The sequence below is a fragment of the Sminthopsis crassicaudata genome, chromosome 2 (assembly GCF_048593235.1).
Source record: "Sminthopsis crassicaudata isolate SCR6 chromosome 2, ASM4859323v1, whole genome shotgun sequence".
Classification (NCBI taxonomy): domain Eukaryota; kingdom Metazoa; phylum Chordata; class Mammalia; order Dasyuromorphia; family Dasyuridae; genus Sminthopsis; species Sminthopsis crassicaudata.
This window is the reverse complement of record NC_133618.1, coordinates 34,151,930-34,171,370: the sequence shown is the minus strand read 5'-3', so window position 1 is coordinate 34,171,370 and position 19,441 is coordinate 34,151,930. Positions and strand designations below refer to the sequence as shown.

The following is a 19,441-nucleotide window of genomic DNA, read 5'->3' as shown; positions in this document are numbered from 1 at the left end:
AAAAGGTATAAAATGGAAAAAGAAATTAAGTCACCAGTCTAATCATTTCTGTAATGTAACCACTCATCACTGAATTATATAATAAAATTATAGATACTGGGGGGAAGTCTTACCAATAATCTTATTTTTCTTTCAATCTAGGTGGGATCCCTCACATCCACAAGTCTGATTGGAAAGAAGGTGAGGCATACTTTTTCAAAACTCTTTATTGTTATTGCTTTATATTGTCTTTTGTTTTGCTATGTGACTGATAGGGAAAAGTTTTGTGTGACTTCACACAATCAATATCAAGTTGCTTGCCTTTTCAAAGAGGGAGAAGAGAAAGAAGGAAGAGAATTTGGAAATCAAAATTTTACAAAATGATTATTTGAAAATTTTACATTTAATTGGGATGTATTTAATTAAATAATTTTTTAAAATTAAAAAGTAACCTCCAGTAATGATTAGCCAAGTTCTAAAAATAGAAATAATTATGATAAAATTTAAGATATAAATAAAAAGATAAATAGATAAATGGATAAATGGATGATGGTCAGCAGAGATCTGAAGCCTGCTTTGGAATGATTAAGCACTGAGTGTATTCCTTTCTCACCACATGCTCATCTATTTCCCAATTACCTGACAGAGCTCCTCAGCTACATCCAACATTCCTTGTCGGAAAAAGTGCTCCACCATCACCTCATTGAGGATCCGCTGGCTGTCTGCCTGCCAACAGCCATCAATTCCCACACTACTGATGTCGGAATCAAAATTCTGAAAGGAAAAATGAACATTCAATTGGCCAGGGAACATCACCTCAGAAGTAGTAGTCGCTTGCAATGTGGTTGCTGCTCAGTTATGTTTTTATTTGCTTGCCACCCAGCCATCTAAAAAAAGCTCCCTCCAAAGGTCCAGAATGATGCATTAGAACATCATCCGTCCATTGTCTCCTTCTTGAAAGCAGTTTCATTATCCAGGACATATCAATTTACCCACGAGATTTTAAATTCAAAAGGCCATTTTCTACATGAGAGTGATAAAGAAGTCTATTCCAAAACTCCCAAAGGTTCATTCTTTTAATATGGCTTAAAAAAAAAAAAAAAAAAAAACCCACAAAGAAATGACTGTCCTGAATATAACTGCCAAGTCAGTAGTCTAAGACAACAATGGCAACACAACAAAAGATGTAACTGTAAAAGTCATATGCAGAAATATGAAAATACACAAATTGTTGGTCATTCTGTTGATTCGTCTTCTCTGTACAGACATCCATCTCTCTTAAAGGTTCAGTATTAATTTACTTTACGAAAATGAATTGATACAAAGCACCCAGCGACTAATGGGAGAAAGCGGTTATTGTCAGCCAGGCCTGGAGGGGGCTGGCAGTGCTGGGCCAAGGGAGCTCCATTCCAGCTTATCAGATTCTGCATAGTAGTTCAATACTTTCAAACACATTATCCCATCTTTCTGTTTTCTGTGACAGCGTAGTCGCCCCCAACCTCCCACAATGGATTCGTTCCCCACACTCCTCAAGTGTTGGGAACAGAAAAAGATGGTATCACAGTCCAACCTCTCTTCCCCCAAGTCCTCTCCCCCCACTGGCCTCCAGGACAAAGAACCATTCACATGAAAGGGGAGGGGGTGTGTGGAAAGGGAACAATGGCATGTATTACAAATGGACACAGTGGTTTGTAACACAAATGGGCAAAGAGGTTTAGAACACCCACCAAAAAAAAAAAAAAAAGTAAGCAAGAAGCACGAACCAAGGCTTAGATGGCCAGAGAGACTCTTTAGCATCATCTAAACCAAACCAAATGTGAATTTCTTGGTTCCCACTTAAATAGTACTAGTAAAAATGTTTTCTCTTCCTTCAATGAGTTTAAAAACTCTTTCTTCCATGAGAATGAAATGAAATAAACTTTAGTGATAACAGATGACAAAAGTCATGAGTCCATCAGCTTGACAAAACGTATTAAACCAAATCTTATAGCTTTCTACCAATTCAAGTGAATTCAACAAGTATTTATTAGGCATCTACCATGTGAACAGGGAAGGACTACTAACCAAGAAAAGAAAAACCCTTTAATTATCAGATTATGTATACATGTAAAAATGGGAAAACCACTGAGCCTTTGGATGATATTTAAATTACTGATATGGCAGCTAGTCATTTAAATTATAATTAAGCATGGATGCTGAGGGAACTAGATGAAGGTTCAATCACTGTGATTTGATGTCCAACCTTACACTCTATTGAGAATTATATTTGTGTATAGTTCAATCTCTACTTAGCCAGCAAAACAAGTCAAAATGAAGATCCTTCAAAGTGTCTGGGATAGAGTTATTCCTGTGCTTAAGGAATATCAATCTGGTAGTTGGGGAGAAACAAAGTTGTAGTGACAATGATCTGGAAGTGTCACCACAGTTCATTTGAGAGTGGCTGAGAGCCTAAATTAGACTGATGATAAACATAAAGGATGCCATGGAGCACAGAAGAACTGACCTCAGAAACCAGATCTTAGGAACAGACAAAGATGCTCACAGACATTCACCTGAGGAAGTGTAAACCACTTTCATCTTTGATTCTTAATGATGCCTCAAAAATACAACTCTGGTGATCAGAGGTCAAGTACATCTGTCCCAGACAGTTTCCAACCAGCCTCTCCATAGAACTATAGTACCTTACATTTGCATCACATTTTATAGTGCACAGAGATTCTCACTAACATTTGATTTTGGAGGTTACTTCCATTTTTCTTGATATAGAAATGAAAGATAAGAGTTAAATTTGCCAATGCAATCAAGTAGAGGTGGAAGTATAACACAAAATCCCAACTGAGGGTCACTGAAATTGTAAAGAGGCTCAGACAAATTACTTCATAAACACAATTTTACATGAATAGGGTGGGGACATATTCACATTGGAAAAGACAGGACACTTTTTTAATGGCCTGCAATCTCTTATAGGCCCAGAGGACAACTCGAAGGGCCTCCAAAGTGAAGGGTGCCCAGCAGAAAGCCCCAATTCCAGCCCCATCTACTTCTAATCAGAGGTTCAGTTCTGAGCGAGACATTGTAGGAATGAAGAGACCAAGTAAACAAAGGAAGGAAGTGATGGAAACTAAAGGGGTTTGGGAAAGACTTCTGGATGATCCAGGAGGAGTGAAGCAATCAGTCAACAAAAGATCAACCCACAAGCGTCTATGGACTGTCTGGCCAAAGATCAAAGGGGAGAGGCCATGCTTTCCCTTCCCAAAGTGGCCTGGAGGAAAGGCAGCAGAGGGAGAAACCTGAAGGAAACATCACAAGCTCTCTTCCAGATGAGCCAGGCCATGTTGTGGGACTAAATTGCAGACAGGGAAGGTTCAAACCCTCCTTTTTTATGAGATCTAACCATGCCAAAAGTCCATGTAGGAGAAGCTATGATTTTTCCAGTAGCAAGGTACATTGGTGAGAGCTGGACTATAAGAAAAGCTGACCGCCACAGAATCAAAGTTTCAAGTGCTAGAGAAGACTTCTGAAAGTCCCTTGGATAGCAAAGAGCCTAAAGAAATTAATTCATATTAACTCTAGAAAATCAAATGCTAAAATTGAAGGTTAAATACTTTGGTCAATAATGAGAAGGCAGGACTCACTGGAAAAGACCCTGATGTTGGGAAAGATTGAAGCAAAAGGAAAAGAGGATGGCAGAAGATGAGATGGGGAGATCAGTATCATGAAAATAGTGAACATAAACTTGGACAGACTTTGAAAGATAAAAGAGAACAGGAGGGTCTGGTGTGCCACAGAGTCCAAGGAGTTACGAAAGAGTCTGACACCACTGAACAGCAAAAGAGACTTTGATATTCCTTTCTCAGACTTGGCCAAATATAACATTAAGATAAATTTTAAAAAATATATATATAGCACTTAAAAAATACATAATGAAAAGATTCTTATGTAAAACAACCAGCAGATAGATACTGTGTCTCAATCATATCAAATATATTTCTGTCAACAAACTTCGACAAAGGGCTCAGATATAAATAAACTGTTTTCAAAAATATCAATACACTGAAATACAATGGAATACTTTAGGAAACAAAAAAAGTCATTAACCAATTTATGGCTAGTAAGGATATAAAAAATGAAAAGGGAATACATTCCAGAAACTGAGGAAAACTTATATGTGAAACTGGGTAAGAAGGGATTCTGAAATCAGGAAAAGAACCAGTAGTACAATTTATCTAGAATATAGTATAGGAAGAAGAATATGCATTTATTTTGAAGAATCAATAAAACACTGAAAAAAAGCCACCTCTACAGCGCAAGTCAGATTGTGGAGTCAGATTTATTACTAAGTTAATGAATTTATATATGAAACAAAGCAAAACTTGAATAACTAGAGAAGCAGTCCATGAACATAACAGTTGAATATGCCAGAAATGTCCAAGTTCATTATGTTAATACAACTCAAAATTCTAATGGGTTCAAATGTATAGGAAGGGCCAAAAATAAAAATACATTAAAAACAAAAAAAAAGTCAATGTAGAGCTTATTAGAATTTAACAAATTTTTATTAGTCTCTTTCTTTAAAATCAGCCACATTATAGAGGAAACTAGGCATTGATTCACACTAAACACCCTATACCAAGATAAGGTCAAAATAGGTTCATGATTTAGACATAAAGAGTGGTATTATAAGCAAAGTAGAAAAATAAAGAATAGTCTACCTTGCTCAGATCTGTGGAAAAGGAAAGAATCTGTGGCCAAAGAAGAACTAGAATGCATTATGAATACAAAATGAATAATTCTGATAATACTAAGTTTAAGAGTTTTTACACAAACTGTAATGTTTAGGCTAACTTTCTGGAGGTCCTTAGGATGCCCTGGTCTCGGCAGGATAGACACCATGAGAATGGTCCAACCATTCTGGAAGGCATTTCCTGGAGAGCAATACGGAACTATGCCCAAAGGGCTATCAAACTGTGCATACCCTTTGATGTAGCAGTGTCTCTCCTGGGTTTGTATTCCATGTGCAAAAATGTTTATGGCAGCGCTTTTTGTAGTGGCAAGAAATTGGAAATTGAGTGGATGCCCATCAGGTGGAGAATGGCTAAGTAAGTTGTGGTATATGAATGCTATGGAATAGTATTATTCCGTAAAACCAATAGGAAGATTTCAAAGAGGCCTGGAGAGACTGACAGGAACTGGAGCTAAGTGAAATGAGCAGAACCAAGAGAACATTGTACATGGGAACAAGATCATATGATGATCAATTCTGAAGGATGTGGCTCTCTTCAAGAATGAAATGATTCAGGCCAATTCCACGATCTTGTGATGGAGAGACATCTGCATCCAGAGAAAAGACTAAAGGGGACTAAGTGTTAATTACCACGTTTTTCACTTTTTTATTGTTTGCTTGCTTTTTTTCTATTTTTCTTTTTGAGCTGATTTTTCTTGTGTAATTGTGGAAATATGTATAGAAGAATTGCACAAGTTTAACATATGTTAGATTACTTTCCATTTATTAAGGGGGGGTGAGGAAAAAGGGGGAAAGTTTTGAAACACAAGGTTTTGCAGGAGCGAATGTTGAAAACTGCATATATTTTGAAAATAAATTTTAATGAAATGCTAAAATCACCTACATTTTTTGATGTTATCCCTCCCCAAACTCTTTTTCCAGACAGAAAACAAAGATAGTCTGAGCAAAATTGAAAACAGTCAGAACTGTCTGTAGTCAGCAACAACTATATATACACTTATATATAAAACCTAATAGAGATCCCAAAAGTAGAACCTAATACATGATATTACATATTAACATTCATGTTTATAATATTACATAAAATATATTATTGGCTGGAGATGATAGTCTCATTCAGTCCTGAGACAAAACCATGAATCCATTTGGTCCCAGTAAATCTCTCCCTTTCAAATAAAATATTAAAAACTCTCTTTAAAAAAAATATATTATCTTACATACATTTTAATTTCTTACACTATGTAATATACAGATGCAAACAGTAGGGAAAGCTGCCAATATTTAATAAAAACTATTAAGAGAATAATAACAATGACAAAAAATTTTATTTTCTACCTCAATACCTTTATATCATGTACTATCATAAATTTGAGGGTTTTTAAAATATAGAAAGTTTAAGTAAAAAAGTCTCCATTGTTTAGTAGATCAAAATTTTACTTCCATTTCACCAGTAACATTCTTGTAGCACTGCCAACCAGAAGCCAGCCCAGCTGATTAATTAATAATTTTGTTCACAGCAATTTACAAAACCATCTCCAAAAACATGGAGAGGTTATGTATCTTGCCATCACATAAAATAACACTCTCAAATATGAGGTCAGTGAACTATAAAATCTCAAAATAACAAATGGAGGGGTAGTAGAGGATAGAGTAATAGGTCATCCCACCTCCACCCCAACTTTGCACATTTTCTTTCTCTCTCTTTGGTTACCATATCACTTGACTCCTTTCATACTTGTGCTCCAGATATTTCTATATATGATTTACAGAATTTCATAGAAAGCCTTAGATGTTTTTCAGACAACTACTTCATATCCATCTTTCTCCTATTCCTGTGAAGCTGATTTTTGGTATATTAGTCAAGACTTTACATTTTCTCCATTCAACTCTGCCTCATGTTTTAACATCCAAATTCTGAACTTGTTTGAACTCTTCAGCTGCCATCATAATTTGACAAACATGCCATACATACAAGTTTAATCTTCTAGGTTTGGACATTCACTCCCACAACACAGACTGAAACCACCTGCCCATCCCATAGTACTCCTGGACTATGTCCTACATGAATCCGCCACAGGTGAGAGTCACCCCTTCTGCCTTGGCTAGTTTTTTTCCCTCAAAATTATGAAGACACTAGGAGAGCCATGGGGTGCCCATTATTTGTTCCTTCACTTATTTAGCCCACCAACATTGCCCATCATTTCTCTTCTTGATGACATCTGCCACTCTGTTCTTCATCATTCTTTTAATTTGTTATGGATTTCACTCACTTCTTATCTATCAGGAGCCTCTCACTAAAGCCTGGATAAAAATGCTCAAACTTCTAGTCAAATATCACCTCAGAGACTTTATGATTTGATTTTTATTTGATTATAATTTTTACTTTATGATTTGAGGCAATTCCCACACCCTCCCAAGGGCTGAAGCAATAACTAATTACAGTTGTTTAGGGTTGTTTTTTTTTTCACAGATCCATAAAGTATATTTATTTACATGAGATTTACTTGAAAGTCACCAATGACCAAAGCATTCCATCATAAATTGATTATTTATTAGAAGGCAACATACTATCTGAAGTCTAAATAGAATGCATAAATCATTAGACAAATATATGGTCAAAAATTGTGCTTTAAAAATCCTCATATCATCATAAGGATGGCCACCTGGTGATTTCTAATTTGTTTTCACTTTGTGGTGTGACCCCTTTCAGAAGAGATGGTAATATAGGTAAAATATATGAAAGAGGACACTAAGCACTACATTCATCTCATACACACCAAAATACTTATAAGCTGCACTTTCATAATGTCAAAGCTCTGGAAATAATCTATTCTGATGGTCGACTGTTGGGCTTAAGATGACACTTGTAGATCAATACTCTAGGCAACAAGTCTTTGACTTCCCTTGGCCCCAGAGGAGTAAGAAGTCCCTTCCAGCTCTTAACTTATGATCCTATAATCTGCTGAAATGTATGAAGAATTAAAGAAGTCCTCAATATCAACTCAACATACAGCTTGATACTGAGAACTTCAATGAGAAGGGAGGATACATAGAGAGGAGGATAGTGAAAAACATTGGAAATTGTGGCTTAATTTTGAAGAAATAAAAGGGCTTTCATGGCTCTTCAGATCCTCTCACCTGTGCATCTCTGAACAGTGACTTCGAGAAATCTGAACATAAAGACTTAACAAATGACCTCAAAACGCTTAAACTCCCACAAAACTGCCAGCCATTTCCCCATCAGCGCTCTGTTGGGTTAGCCAGACCTGGCTAGAACAAAGGCCAGGACAGCAGAAAATGCTGGAGTCACAAGAGCAATTCAGCTTCTTTTAGAGAGCCAGAGCCCCTGGGTGCCGACGACTTTGGGACCTCCCGTCCCCTCCCCAAGTCTATGTCCTGTCCCCTGCCAGACAAGGAAGGAGCTGCAGGGTTGTTTTTTGCACAACCAGACTTCCTAGTTCTAAGGGAAGTTTTTGTGGGGATACAGGGAAGGCTCCGGGAAGTAATGATAGTCATGAGAAAAATAATAACAGCTACTCTTTGCAAACAAATCCTAGAGCACTAGGCAAAATGTTTCATATATACATTATCTCTTTTGATTCTAACACTGTGGGACAGACATTATAATCCTGATTTCACAACAAGGAAATCTGAGACTAAGGAAGGATGACTTAACCAGTAAATGTTTCAGCCAGAACTCAAACTCAGGTCTTCCTCATTCCAAGCCAATATCTCATTTTAAGAAGATCTCAAAGTGGAGAAGATTCCAAATGAACAGAAGGGAAAAGAAGAAATCATAGGTGGCACCTAAAAAAAACAAAAGGGATACTGGCAAATAGTGACCTGCACATGATTTTTGATTTCAAAATTTCAGATTCATGTAGATGAAAGGTGGAGGCACAGGAAATAAGCCCACTGAAGAGACTTCAGGATTTGAGTGAGAAGACTCCTATACTCTTACCACTGGGTATGGTGCTCTGTGCCTAAATCAAGGTTCAAAATATATTCATTTATATTCTACAAGGTAAAGCTACCATGTAACTTCATCCCCATCTTGAGAATTGTTTTAAACCTTCACCCTAGACTTTTTCAAGCCATCAATCCTCTCCCTTGCCAGAGTCAAATAAAATTAGTTTCTAACTCTAAATTTAAATTAAATTCATGACCAAAAAAGCAGAAACAATCTCAAATGGCTTCTTCACTCTGGCGTCTTTACTTCCACACATGCCCCTTGATGAATCTATTACTGCTTCCTCTAGATGCCCCTTTCTCTTCTATAAAACTAACTTCATCTCTTCCAGTGATCTGGATTTCCAATTTTCTACTAATATATTCATTCCCTCTTTCCCTTTCCTATGACTCTCTCTCTCCTCTCCAAACATTTATATATCTTCCTAATCTGGATTTCACCACTTGGCCCTTCAGATTACAATTCTCCATCTTCTTTTCTTTCCCTAGCTGCCCCTCAAGAACCATTACTGCTGATGATACCAAATCAAAATATCTCTTTCTGGCTTCCAAGGCCCATTACAGTTATCTGACTCAAAATTCCCTAACAAACCTTCTAGATCCAAGTTAATGTGCCTAACATAATGAATCAGAGAACATGATCATTCTCTACTTAATTCCTTGCTTTTTCCTCCCAACAAGTGACAGGTGAATGAATGAAATGCTATGAAAGGTCAAAATAGTGAGTATAATTTGGCTATTTCTAACAGCTCCACTCACATGAATGTTTTGATTGGCTGAGTCCAAAGTAAGACAACATCCAAATAACCAGATTCAGAACTAGGGATAACAGAGTAGTCAACATACCCAAGCCTGTTATTTTGCCTTGAACATCATATAATATTATGAAATTACCCACATGCACCCTGTGCCACAGTTAAAATAAAGTCTCACAATAAACAAAAAACAGATTATTTTAAAAACTCAAATTGGTTATGATCAAATTTGCTCCAAAACAGTCAACATCTTAAGGCACCAATTCATAGCCAGACTGTGCTTTATGACCCTTTTATAATAATTAAAGATCATGAAATGCCTTGGTGCCCAGTATAAAAATCATTGGCTTCTTATTTTGAGGCAAAATTGCCTAAAGGATTTCTAAATGACAAAAACTAAAAGAATTTATAAGAGCAAATGAGGAGAAATAAATTAAGAAGCCAAACACTAAGGGGTAGAAATTCATTAGCTTTATACTTTGGCAAACCGCCCAACAAGTGGGCACATTCAAAAGTCCAGGTAGCTTTGAAAGGAGCCTTTGGCTCCTTCTTGCCAGAAGCCATGCTGGCTCCCTTGCTCAATAGACTAGAGGATGATGTTCCCCCCATCACTGCTCAAGATCAAATGAACTTCATCCTATTTCTTTTCAATACTAATTCACAAAATTCTACCCTTTAAAACAAACTTCCCAATTGTGTACTAGCTCAGGGGCTTCACCTGAAGGAACCTCCGGAGGTCCTTCTCTGGACAATAAGGTCTTTAAGAGCCATCACTCTTCTCATGGCAGAATTGTTTGGTGCTGGAACCCAAACCAACACAAGGCTATATTTTTGAGAATGAGCATTTAGATAGCGCTAAATGTCAGGCTAGATCTATAAGCCGCAGACCTAAAAAATTGGAGGAAATGATAATTATGCAGATTAAACTTAAAAATGTGTTGTGTATAAATTCCCCATCCCCACTCTGGAAAGCCAGTTGTTATGTTTGCCAGCACCCTCTGCATACCTACATATAATATGAAAGCAATTTCGAGGAATGGGCTAGAACTTCCCATTTACTTTGGATTTATATCTTTCCTTCCCTCCCCCCTCCTCAGTTTTTTCTTCCTGAACTTAATTTAATAAAAATTACTTGAAAAGCCCTTCTAACTCTGAAGAGCAATAAAAATGTTACCATATGTAGAAAGAACACAGAACTGATTCAGCAGTCACAGCCCAACTCCAAAATACAGCACCTGTATTGTGGACCTCAATTATTATCACCAGACAAATGATTCTTGTATCTACTTATTTGTACATGTTGTTCCCTAACCCCCTCCCCATAGGATCTCTTTGACCGCAGAGATGCAGTTTTTGTGTCTTTTGAATCTCAATATCTTAACTAGCTTGGCATAGAGTAGGTGTTGAATAAATGTTTGCTATGGGATTACCTGCCATCGGCGGGGAGGGAGTGGAGGAAGGGAGGGGATAATTTGGAAAAATGAATAAAATAAAAATTAAAAATTAAAAAAAAAAAAAAAGAATGTTTGCTGCTTGAATGAGAACAGAAAGACAATCAAAAACAGATAGGTATGTGATTTTTTAGGAGGCTGCACGGTAAATACAGATAGATAACACTCGAATTTCAGGGGACAAGACTGCCCTGATGAATCAAAAACAGTGCAGTTAATAGATCATAAATGCTTATGGGCATAATTTCATTGGATTTTTGGAAAAATAAATTTCCCTGCTCTGAATGGTGGTACTAAGCCTAAGCAAATCATGTTGCCTTCAGGACTTTGTCTACCATTAATAAGTAAAGGAATTCAGTGAAAAGAATCCAGGTCTTCCATTTTGGGGGGAAAAGATCAGGAGTCTTTTACTAAATATTGAGAAGTGCCCTTTAGAACTTACTGCCAGGTAGCCTTTTAAACTAAAAATCATATCTGGCAGGACACACTAGCATAAAAATTCCCTTTAATCATCACTTGTTTTCTGTTACTATAATTGGTTCCATTATTTCTGCTACTGATGCTACCAAAAGCTAATGGGGTCAGCTTATTCACCACCTGTTCTGAATGGCTTCATGGGATAACTTCTACAGCTCTGAACTGTAATCCAAAATTCAGTAAATAAGAAAGTTGAGTCATTCAGTGTTCAACTGAAAGGACAAACTGAGAAAAAACACAAAACAAAACTGGAAACCCACTCAAATGGTCTTCAAAACTCTTCATTAACTGAAGTCACTTGGGTCTTCAATCAATTTCTCTGGTATTGTTGTAAACCCCATTAAAACACTACACTGCACCCCTTCTCAAAGGTAAATAAATCTTAAGCTGATTAGAGATTGTCACACTCAAGAGACAATACACACTATGATTAAGCTCTTTCACAAGCAGGAAAATGACATGGTTTTACTCTGAAGACATTACCAAGGATGTGACCTGGCTCCTTCCAGTTTACTGACTCAGAAAGAGGGCCAATTCAGTATTGTAAGCCTTAAAGAGTGCTGACTAAAAAGATCATAGACACAGGTGAGTGGGATCAACCAGGCTAAAAACCACTAGCACCTAGCCATTCTAACTTACTAACAGTGTATCCTCATTACATGAGGCTTATTTCCCTCTCTTTTCAGATGAAGCACCATGTGCAAAACAGGTTTGAAAATAAATAATACATTCTCCTCCAGTCAGCCTTCCTTGGGCCTAAGCACTTATATCAGATATAATCTTGCAAATGTCTCCATAACATCACCTAGTGTCTTTCTCTATTCAAAGCAGGCAATCATTTATTTCTCCAAACATTTTTAAAATTTGGCAAAAATTCTTTATAAATTGATCACATGAAAAAAATGCTCTAAATCACCATTGATCAGAGAAATGCAAATTAAGACGACTATGAGGTACCACTACACACCTCTTAGATTGGCTAAGATGATAGGAAAAGATAATGGCAAATGTTGGAGGGGATGCTGGAAAATTGGGACACTGATGCATTGTTGGTGGGAGTTGTGAATACATCCAGCCATTCTGGAGAGCAATTTGGACTCATGTTCAAAAATGCTTATGGCAGCCCTTTTCATAATGGTAAGAAACTGGAGACTGAGTAAGTACCCATCAGATGGAGAATGGCTGAATAAGTTGTAGTATATGAATGTTATGGAATATTATTGTTTTCTAAGAAATGATCAGGATGATGATTTCAGAGAAGCCTGGAGAAACTTACATGAACTGATGCTAAATGAAATGAGGAAAACCAAGAGATAACAGCAAGATCATGTGATCAACTGTGATGGACTTGGCTTTTTTCAACAATGAGATAATTCAGGCCAATTTCAATAGAGATGGACTCAATTTTTTTGTTACAATTTGCTTTTATTTTCTTTCTCATTGTTTTCTTTTTTTAATCTGATTTTTTGTATGCAGTGTAATAAGTGTGGAAAAATATATAGAAAAATTGCACGTTTAACATATTGGATTACTTGCTGTCAAAGGAAGAGGTAGGGGAAAGGAAGGAAAAAATTTGGAACACAAGGTTTTACAGGAGTGAATGTTGATAATTATGCAAGTATTTTGAAAATATAAAGCTAAAAATAAATAAAATTTTAAAATTTTTTTAAAAATCAAATTTTAAAAATTCATTACAAACTAAAATGTAACACCTGGTTGGCCTTTTGAAAACGTCTCTTTGTAACGTACCACATCCATCTTTCAGCCATCAGTAAGACATCTGATAATACAGTCTTAGATCTAAGAACGTTACGGCATTAAAAAGATGTGTTGGGTCAAAAGAAATGGGGGGGGAAAAAAAAAAAAAAGAGCGCTCACTACTGCAGACCTCTTTAAAAGCTTGCTTCTCTCAATGAACTTGTCTTCAAGTATTCCTGCCACCCAGCACACTATACTCAGTGGTTAGCCTGTTTCCAAGGCCTTCTCAGGGATCCTGAACAAAACATCAGTCTCCCAGGTCCTCCAGCAACTCTTCAATGCTGCTACTCCTCCAGATCTGCTCACTCCTTCCCCTGTGGTCTCTGGAATCCTTGCTCGAGGTAACAAACCTGCTTTCATTGTCAGCCTAGGTCTTCCTCAGCCTTTCCCTTTCCTGGAGACTGCCTGGCTCCCACCCCCCAGGGCAAAGTTCTTTTACAATAATAGGCTAGGCTTTTCTCTCACACCCCGATGCCTGGTAGAGGAAGTGGGGTATACTGTGCTTGTCACTGCTTCTCCCTCAATGCTTTCTGCTTCAAACATCGCACTGACCACAGTGATTATCCGATCCGGTCCTGGTGGGCCTTCTCTGTCCACTCCCAGGATATCTGCCTGCTTTCCCAAGGAATTTCCAGGCCTGGCTTAGAGTCCCTTCTCACCATCTTCTACCTTCAAAAGAGGAATGCTCTAATATTTTGGATCTTGCCATTTAGTTGGCCACTTTGTGTGGCCCCAGGACCCTATGCAACCCCCTTCTTTCCACCTCTTCCCAAAGTCTGGCCAAGCTCATATCTGTTGCTCCATGGCACTCTCTACCCATCTCATCCTCTTCTTTCCCCTTCTCCTTCTGCCTTCAGTCTTCCCAACATCAGGGTCTTTTCCATTGAGTCCTGTCTTCTCATTATGTGACCAGGTATTTCGGTTTCAGCATCCATCCTTGCAGAGAATAAAGTGCTGAATTTCTTTGATTAATAACCGTTGCGATCTCCTTGTTGTCCAGCACTACAACCCTAAGGCCCACAACATAACTTCCCTGAGCCCCACAGAGAGGCACACATCCTTGACCCTGTGAAAGCTTTTCCCACATAGTCACAACTCAGGAATTCCTCTTCCTGGTCATCCCTGTTCATCCCACTCCAAGCTCCGGCCCACAGCTCTCCATCTCTTCCACCACTTGCTCTCTTCTCTCCCTCCTAACTGAATCAACCCGACAGCACCCATTTCTCTTGCGCCTCCATGACCTGCTAAGTCCCAACCTGGATAGCTCTCACCATCTGCTTCCTTCACTCCTGTTCATGGGCTGGATGGAGAAGCCTCTAGCACTGGGTGAGCCCTTGGGGAAAGCCTTAGTCCCTCTCCAGAGAAACCGCCCTCAGTTCATTCAGCTCTCAGCGTCTTAGCCCTTTCTCGGGACTCCTAGGCTGGGGCTTCCCTGCCTTCTGCCCAGAGGCTCCAATAATCTGGGTTTTCATGCCTGATGTCTCTCCCCACTCAGATATAACTGATCTAAAACGCAGGTATGGCCGTGTCAGCCCTCCATGAGCTTCTGTGGCTGAACAAAGAGCAGTCCCTTTGTTTGGGGAGAGTGTTCATGGTCCCTCCTGCATACTGAGCTTTCATGTGATCTCCATGGCAGCCCTGGGAGGTGGATGCTGCCATTAACCCATGTGACAGTGAAAGAAACCCAGAAGGGGAGGAGAGTTGCCCCAGTCACACAGCCAGGAAATGGGCTCACATCCCATCTCAGATCTCCCTGACCCCAGGCCCAGCTCCGTCCTCCCTGTCCAGTCTGCCCCAGGAGCTCAGTGCCCACCCAGGGCCCTGTCTGTGGCTCTTGTGACCCCTCAATTCCAGCTCATATACCCCTGGTCCAGGGTCCAACCCAGAGCTAAGCCAAGCACAAGCTAACAGACACAGAGGGAAACAGTCCTGCCCCCATGGAGTATCCACTCCAATGTGGCCAAGGGAGCACAGAGGTGCCCCAGGGGACACTGAAGGAGGCAGTGCCAGCCCAGTTTCGAGTCTGTAATTACAAGAGAAAAGGAGGAAGAGCCTGCCAGCTGCAAAAGGCAGTGAGGGCAAAGGCAGAGGGGGTGCGGGACAGCTCTGTCCATGGGGGCAAACGTTCAATCTTGTTCTACAAAGCTGGGAGAGTGGGGGGTGGGGGGAAGGGAGTCCTGAGGCAAAGTACTCCAAAGGGGAAGGCCAATGTCACGCCAGGGCTGTCTGAGGCTACTGAGGGCCACAGCTAAAATCCAGGTACAGACAGGGCCTCGGGACAGAAAGTCACCCAGGACCCAACTGTGCCTTCCTTGGCTTCCAAGGGCTTAGGATCAAGAGCTCGGATCCGCTGCCTGGGGTCCGGTGGGAAGGAGAACCAATCCCTAGGGCACCTCATTGCTCCGGCTAGCTCCAAAAGGCTGGAGCTGGGATTGCAAAGAAGAACAGACCTTCCACCAGAAGGCTAGTGTGCAGCAGCCAGCTCCAAAGGGGCCCCTGAGGTGCAGGTTGACCCAGGGTCACGTGTTGTTGAAAAGAGAAGCCCTGGTCACTGAGGAAAGCCCCCCAGGGCCTCTATCTGGAAGGAAGGAGTCACGCAGTAAACAACCTACCTTGTCAATGGCCTTTCCAACCCGGGAGACACTGCTGTGGATGTCTTTGTGATCGGAAGCCAGTTTTTGGACTGTGTCCTTTATTCTTTTACAGCACTGTGTCAAAACAAGTGACAGTGTCCCTGATAATTCACCATCTTGGCCTATATGAAGAGAAAATGAGTTATTAAAGCAAAACCAGACATAGGCGACAACTCCCTCCACTTAAGGAGGGCAGAACAATTAACCCAAATCATCCCTGGCACCCTCTGCAGGGGGAGGAGCATCTACAATAGCAAACAATGTGTTTAAGGCTACCACCTCCAAGAAAAGTGCTTGCTTTTTAATTGGGTGCAGAGGCCCAGAGCTTCCAGGCAGGACTGCCTGAGTCCCAGCCCCGCCTCCAAATCCCACTGGCTAAGAGACCCCAAACCGCCATCCAACCCAACAATCTCCAAGGAGCCTTCCCAGGTGTTCTCAGTAACAAGATGCACTTCTGAAGTCACAAGACTTGGACTCCATTTCCCTCCATGCTCTTAATGTTGAAAATTCAGGCCAGTTACAATAGATGAGCATTGGAGAAAGCCATTTGCATTCAGAAAGAGGACTATAGGTGATGTGGATTGTGGTCCCTTTTAAGAAACTAATCCTTTCAGACTGATTTATTCCTTTCTGATTCCCAACCTCCCCTAGCAGATCAATTCAGGAAGCTAGGACCTTTGATTCACAAATCCTGTCAAAAGCAGCCTTTTGAATTCCAATAGGAGATCAGGGCTCTCACAACCCACACCCTGGTCTGAGCCAACTTGGGACACCACCCACAGGCCCTTTAGCTAAATCTCTCATTATAAAAGAGCCAAGTTGGAGTCTCTTTGCAGAGGTTCCTAACATGGCAGCCTTACGCCTGGCACGCCCAGGATCTCTGTCCACTGGAATCCTATTTCCGGTGCCCTTTTATCTCCACCTTCACCTTTTACTAACTAGAATTTAACTTTACTTCCAAAACCCATAATAAACCTCCTTTATCAATCTAGGTTTTCAGGTCTATAAATTCCTTTACAGGGGACTCCACTCCGCCACCAGACCTCATTTAACTCCGTATCCTTGCGCCGAGTCCAAAGGGGTTGCAGGAGAGCTCTGTTTGACTCCCTGTACCCCAAATCTGCCACCAGACCTCAATTAAACCTAATTTAATTCCAAACCTCAAAGCAGTGGAAATGAGAAAGCAGCAGTCTTCCTAAGACAAGTGGAGAAGGACCCAGGAAAGACCGGCTCTCCAGGGGCAGAGGCTGGGCCAGTGAAGTGCAAGACCCTCCTGGGGACTCTGCAGAACTAACTTACGAGTCTTGGGGCAGCTGGGGAGAGGGGCAGCCTAGCTTAGAAACTTTGCAGAGGGAGGGTCAACAAAGTCCAAAGAAGGACCAATACTGGCACCATGCATGGGGTGCTAACCAGATGTGCCCAGGCTGTGACTGCAAGGGACCAGTGGGGTGCAGCAGCAAGGGGCAGGGTCCCTGTTGATTCTGGGCCCTGCAGGACAACAGAGTCCCTGGTTTCAGTTCCAGAGCATTTGCAGAACAGTATGGCTGGGGCTTAATAGTGGGGCCCACCATTGGGCCCAAGGACGACTCAGAAAATAACAGTAAGAAGGCCCTGAGGCAAGGCATCATTCCTCATACCTCAGGACCACTATTTGATCACAGTAATAGCTGCTAAAAATAAATAAAAAAATAAAGATAAATAAGCAAAGGAGAAAGAACCCAATCATAGATAGTTCTAGAGGACAGAGAAAACCTGAGTGCACATTCAAAAGAAGATAATGGAACTAAAAAAGCCACTCTTTTTTCAATGAGAAATATCAAATGATTCCAAAATGCTCTCCAGCACAAAAAGTTTTAAAAGGACTTTAAGTTAGAATTAAGTAAGGGGAAACTAATGATGTTTTAAGAAACCAAGAAATCATAAAACAATTTTTTTTTAGAAAAATGAAACACTTCATGAGAAAAACAAAGGATCTGGAGCATAGATCAAGGAGATAAGAAAACTCAAAACTACCTGAAAAATATGATTTTTAAAAAACCTGATACAATAAAAGAAATTTTTTAATTGCCCTGAAGTTTTGGACAAAGTAGAAATACAAAAAAAAAAAAAAAAAAAAAAAAAAAAAAAATCTATTAATCATTACCTGAAAGAGATCCCAGGAGGAAAACTTACAGAAATATAGCCAAGTTTCAAAGCTTCCAGGTTAAAGAGAAAATAATGAAAGCAACAAGAAAAAAAAAAAAAAAAAAACCCAAAACACCACAATTTACATATCAAGGAACTACAATAAGGATTACACAAGACCTAGCAGCTAAGTCTAAAAGACTAAGAGACTAAGTTCTAAAGGACTAAAAGGTCATGGAATACTACATTCTATAGAGCAAAAGAGCTGGGGTTATAACCAAGAGTAACTTACACAGGAAAATATAATCCTAAACAGGGGGGTGGGTGTGTGGAGAGAAAGAAAGGGCATTTAACAATTTGAAAGACTTTTTTCAGGTCTTTGTGACAATAACTCTAAAACTTAAGGGATATAACATCCAGGACAAATATAAGGTAAACATGAAAGACCAATTATAAGAGATTCAATAAGGTAAAATTGTTTGCTTCATATATGTTAAGGTATTAGCAAGGATTGTTGTCATTACTTGGGTAGTGTGGGGAAAAAAAGGCTTAGGCTGAACTGAGTATGATGGTATGATTCTAAAAAAATAAAACTGTAGGGAAAGATTCAAAGAGTAATTACCACATATAAATGAGGCATGAAAGGAAAAAACTGATACAGGAGAAGCTGGGGAGAGAGGGATTAGAACCTTACTCTAATTAGCAATAGGTAAAGGAAGGAAGAGGGCAGCTGGGAAGGTGTGGAGGTGGGTGTGGAGAGAAGGGAGAAAAAGGAAGGAAGAAAGGAGAGGGAGGGAGGAATGAAGGAAGAAGGGAAGGAGGAGAGAGGCAAGGAAGGAGGAAGGAAGGGAGGGAGAGAGATAAGGAAGAGAGAGAAAGGAGGCAATAAGGGAAGAAGGAAGGAAGAGAGGGGAGTGGAGAGGCGAGGAAGGGAGAAAAAAGGGAGAAGGAAAGAAAGCGGAGAGGAGGGAGAAACTAAAGTCTCCTAAATTCAGAAATAAATAAAGAGGGCAAGAGGATAGATAGGGGAGAAGATAAAGAAAAAACCATTCGAGGGGTGGATTAAGGAAGGAATAAGGTAGTGAGTAGAAATAAAGCAAAAAAGAGCTGATATTTCCAGTTTTATTATCATCAACTCCTCCCTCCCCTTACTATCAAAGTAGTGGCTTTAATATGGCTACATGAAACTTAGGAAACCTGCTCCACCACTGAAAGTGAGCTCTTGCAAAATGGCCAAGATGACATAGGAACACACCACACTGATTCACTGTTAGGAGAGCTAGGACCCATCCAACCACTGGAAAGCAGTTGGGAATTACTCCCCCATCCCTATGCTCCCCCAAAACAATTAAAACAAAAAAAGTCCATGCTCTTTAACCATAGGAATCCCAACCCACAGGAATATGACCCAAAGAGGTCAAAGCCATCCCACAAATACAAAAAGTCATAGCCATATTTTCCCCTTAAAATAGAGGAAACTTGTTATGTAGGTTTTTAAAAAGTGAATTATATTACATCTTCAAAACTGAAACTAGTTAAGCAAATTGCCAA

The 19,441-nt window shown here is 39.8% G+C and overlaps 1 protein-coding gene across 1 annotated transcript in view; it reads right to left on the bottom strand.

Moving 5' to 3' along the window:
- RMND5A (required for meiotic nuclear division 5 homolog A) overlaps window positions 1-19,441 on the bottom strand; it is a 62,364-nt gene that overhangs the window by 20,480 nt on the left and 22,443 nt on the right. Inside the window, exons 2-3 of the mRNA XM_074285673.1 lie at window positions 15,746-15,888; window positions 619-753 (exon numbers count right to left, since the gene is read on the bottom strand). Coding sequence (XP_074141774.1) covers window positions 619-753; window positions 15,746-15,888 — 278 coding nt within the window. The remainder of the gene's footprint in view (window positions 1-618; window positions 754-15,745; window positions 15,889-19,441) is intronic.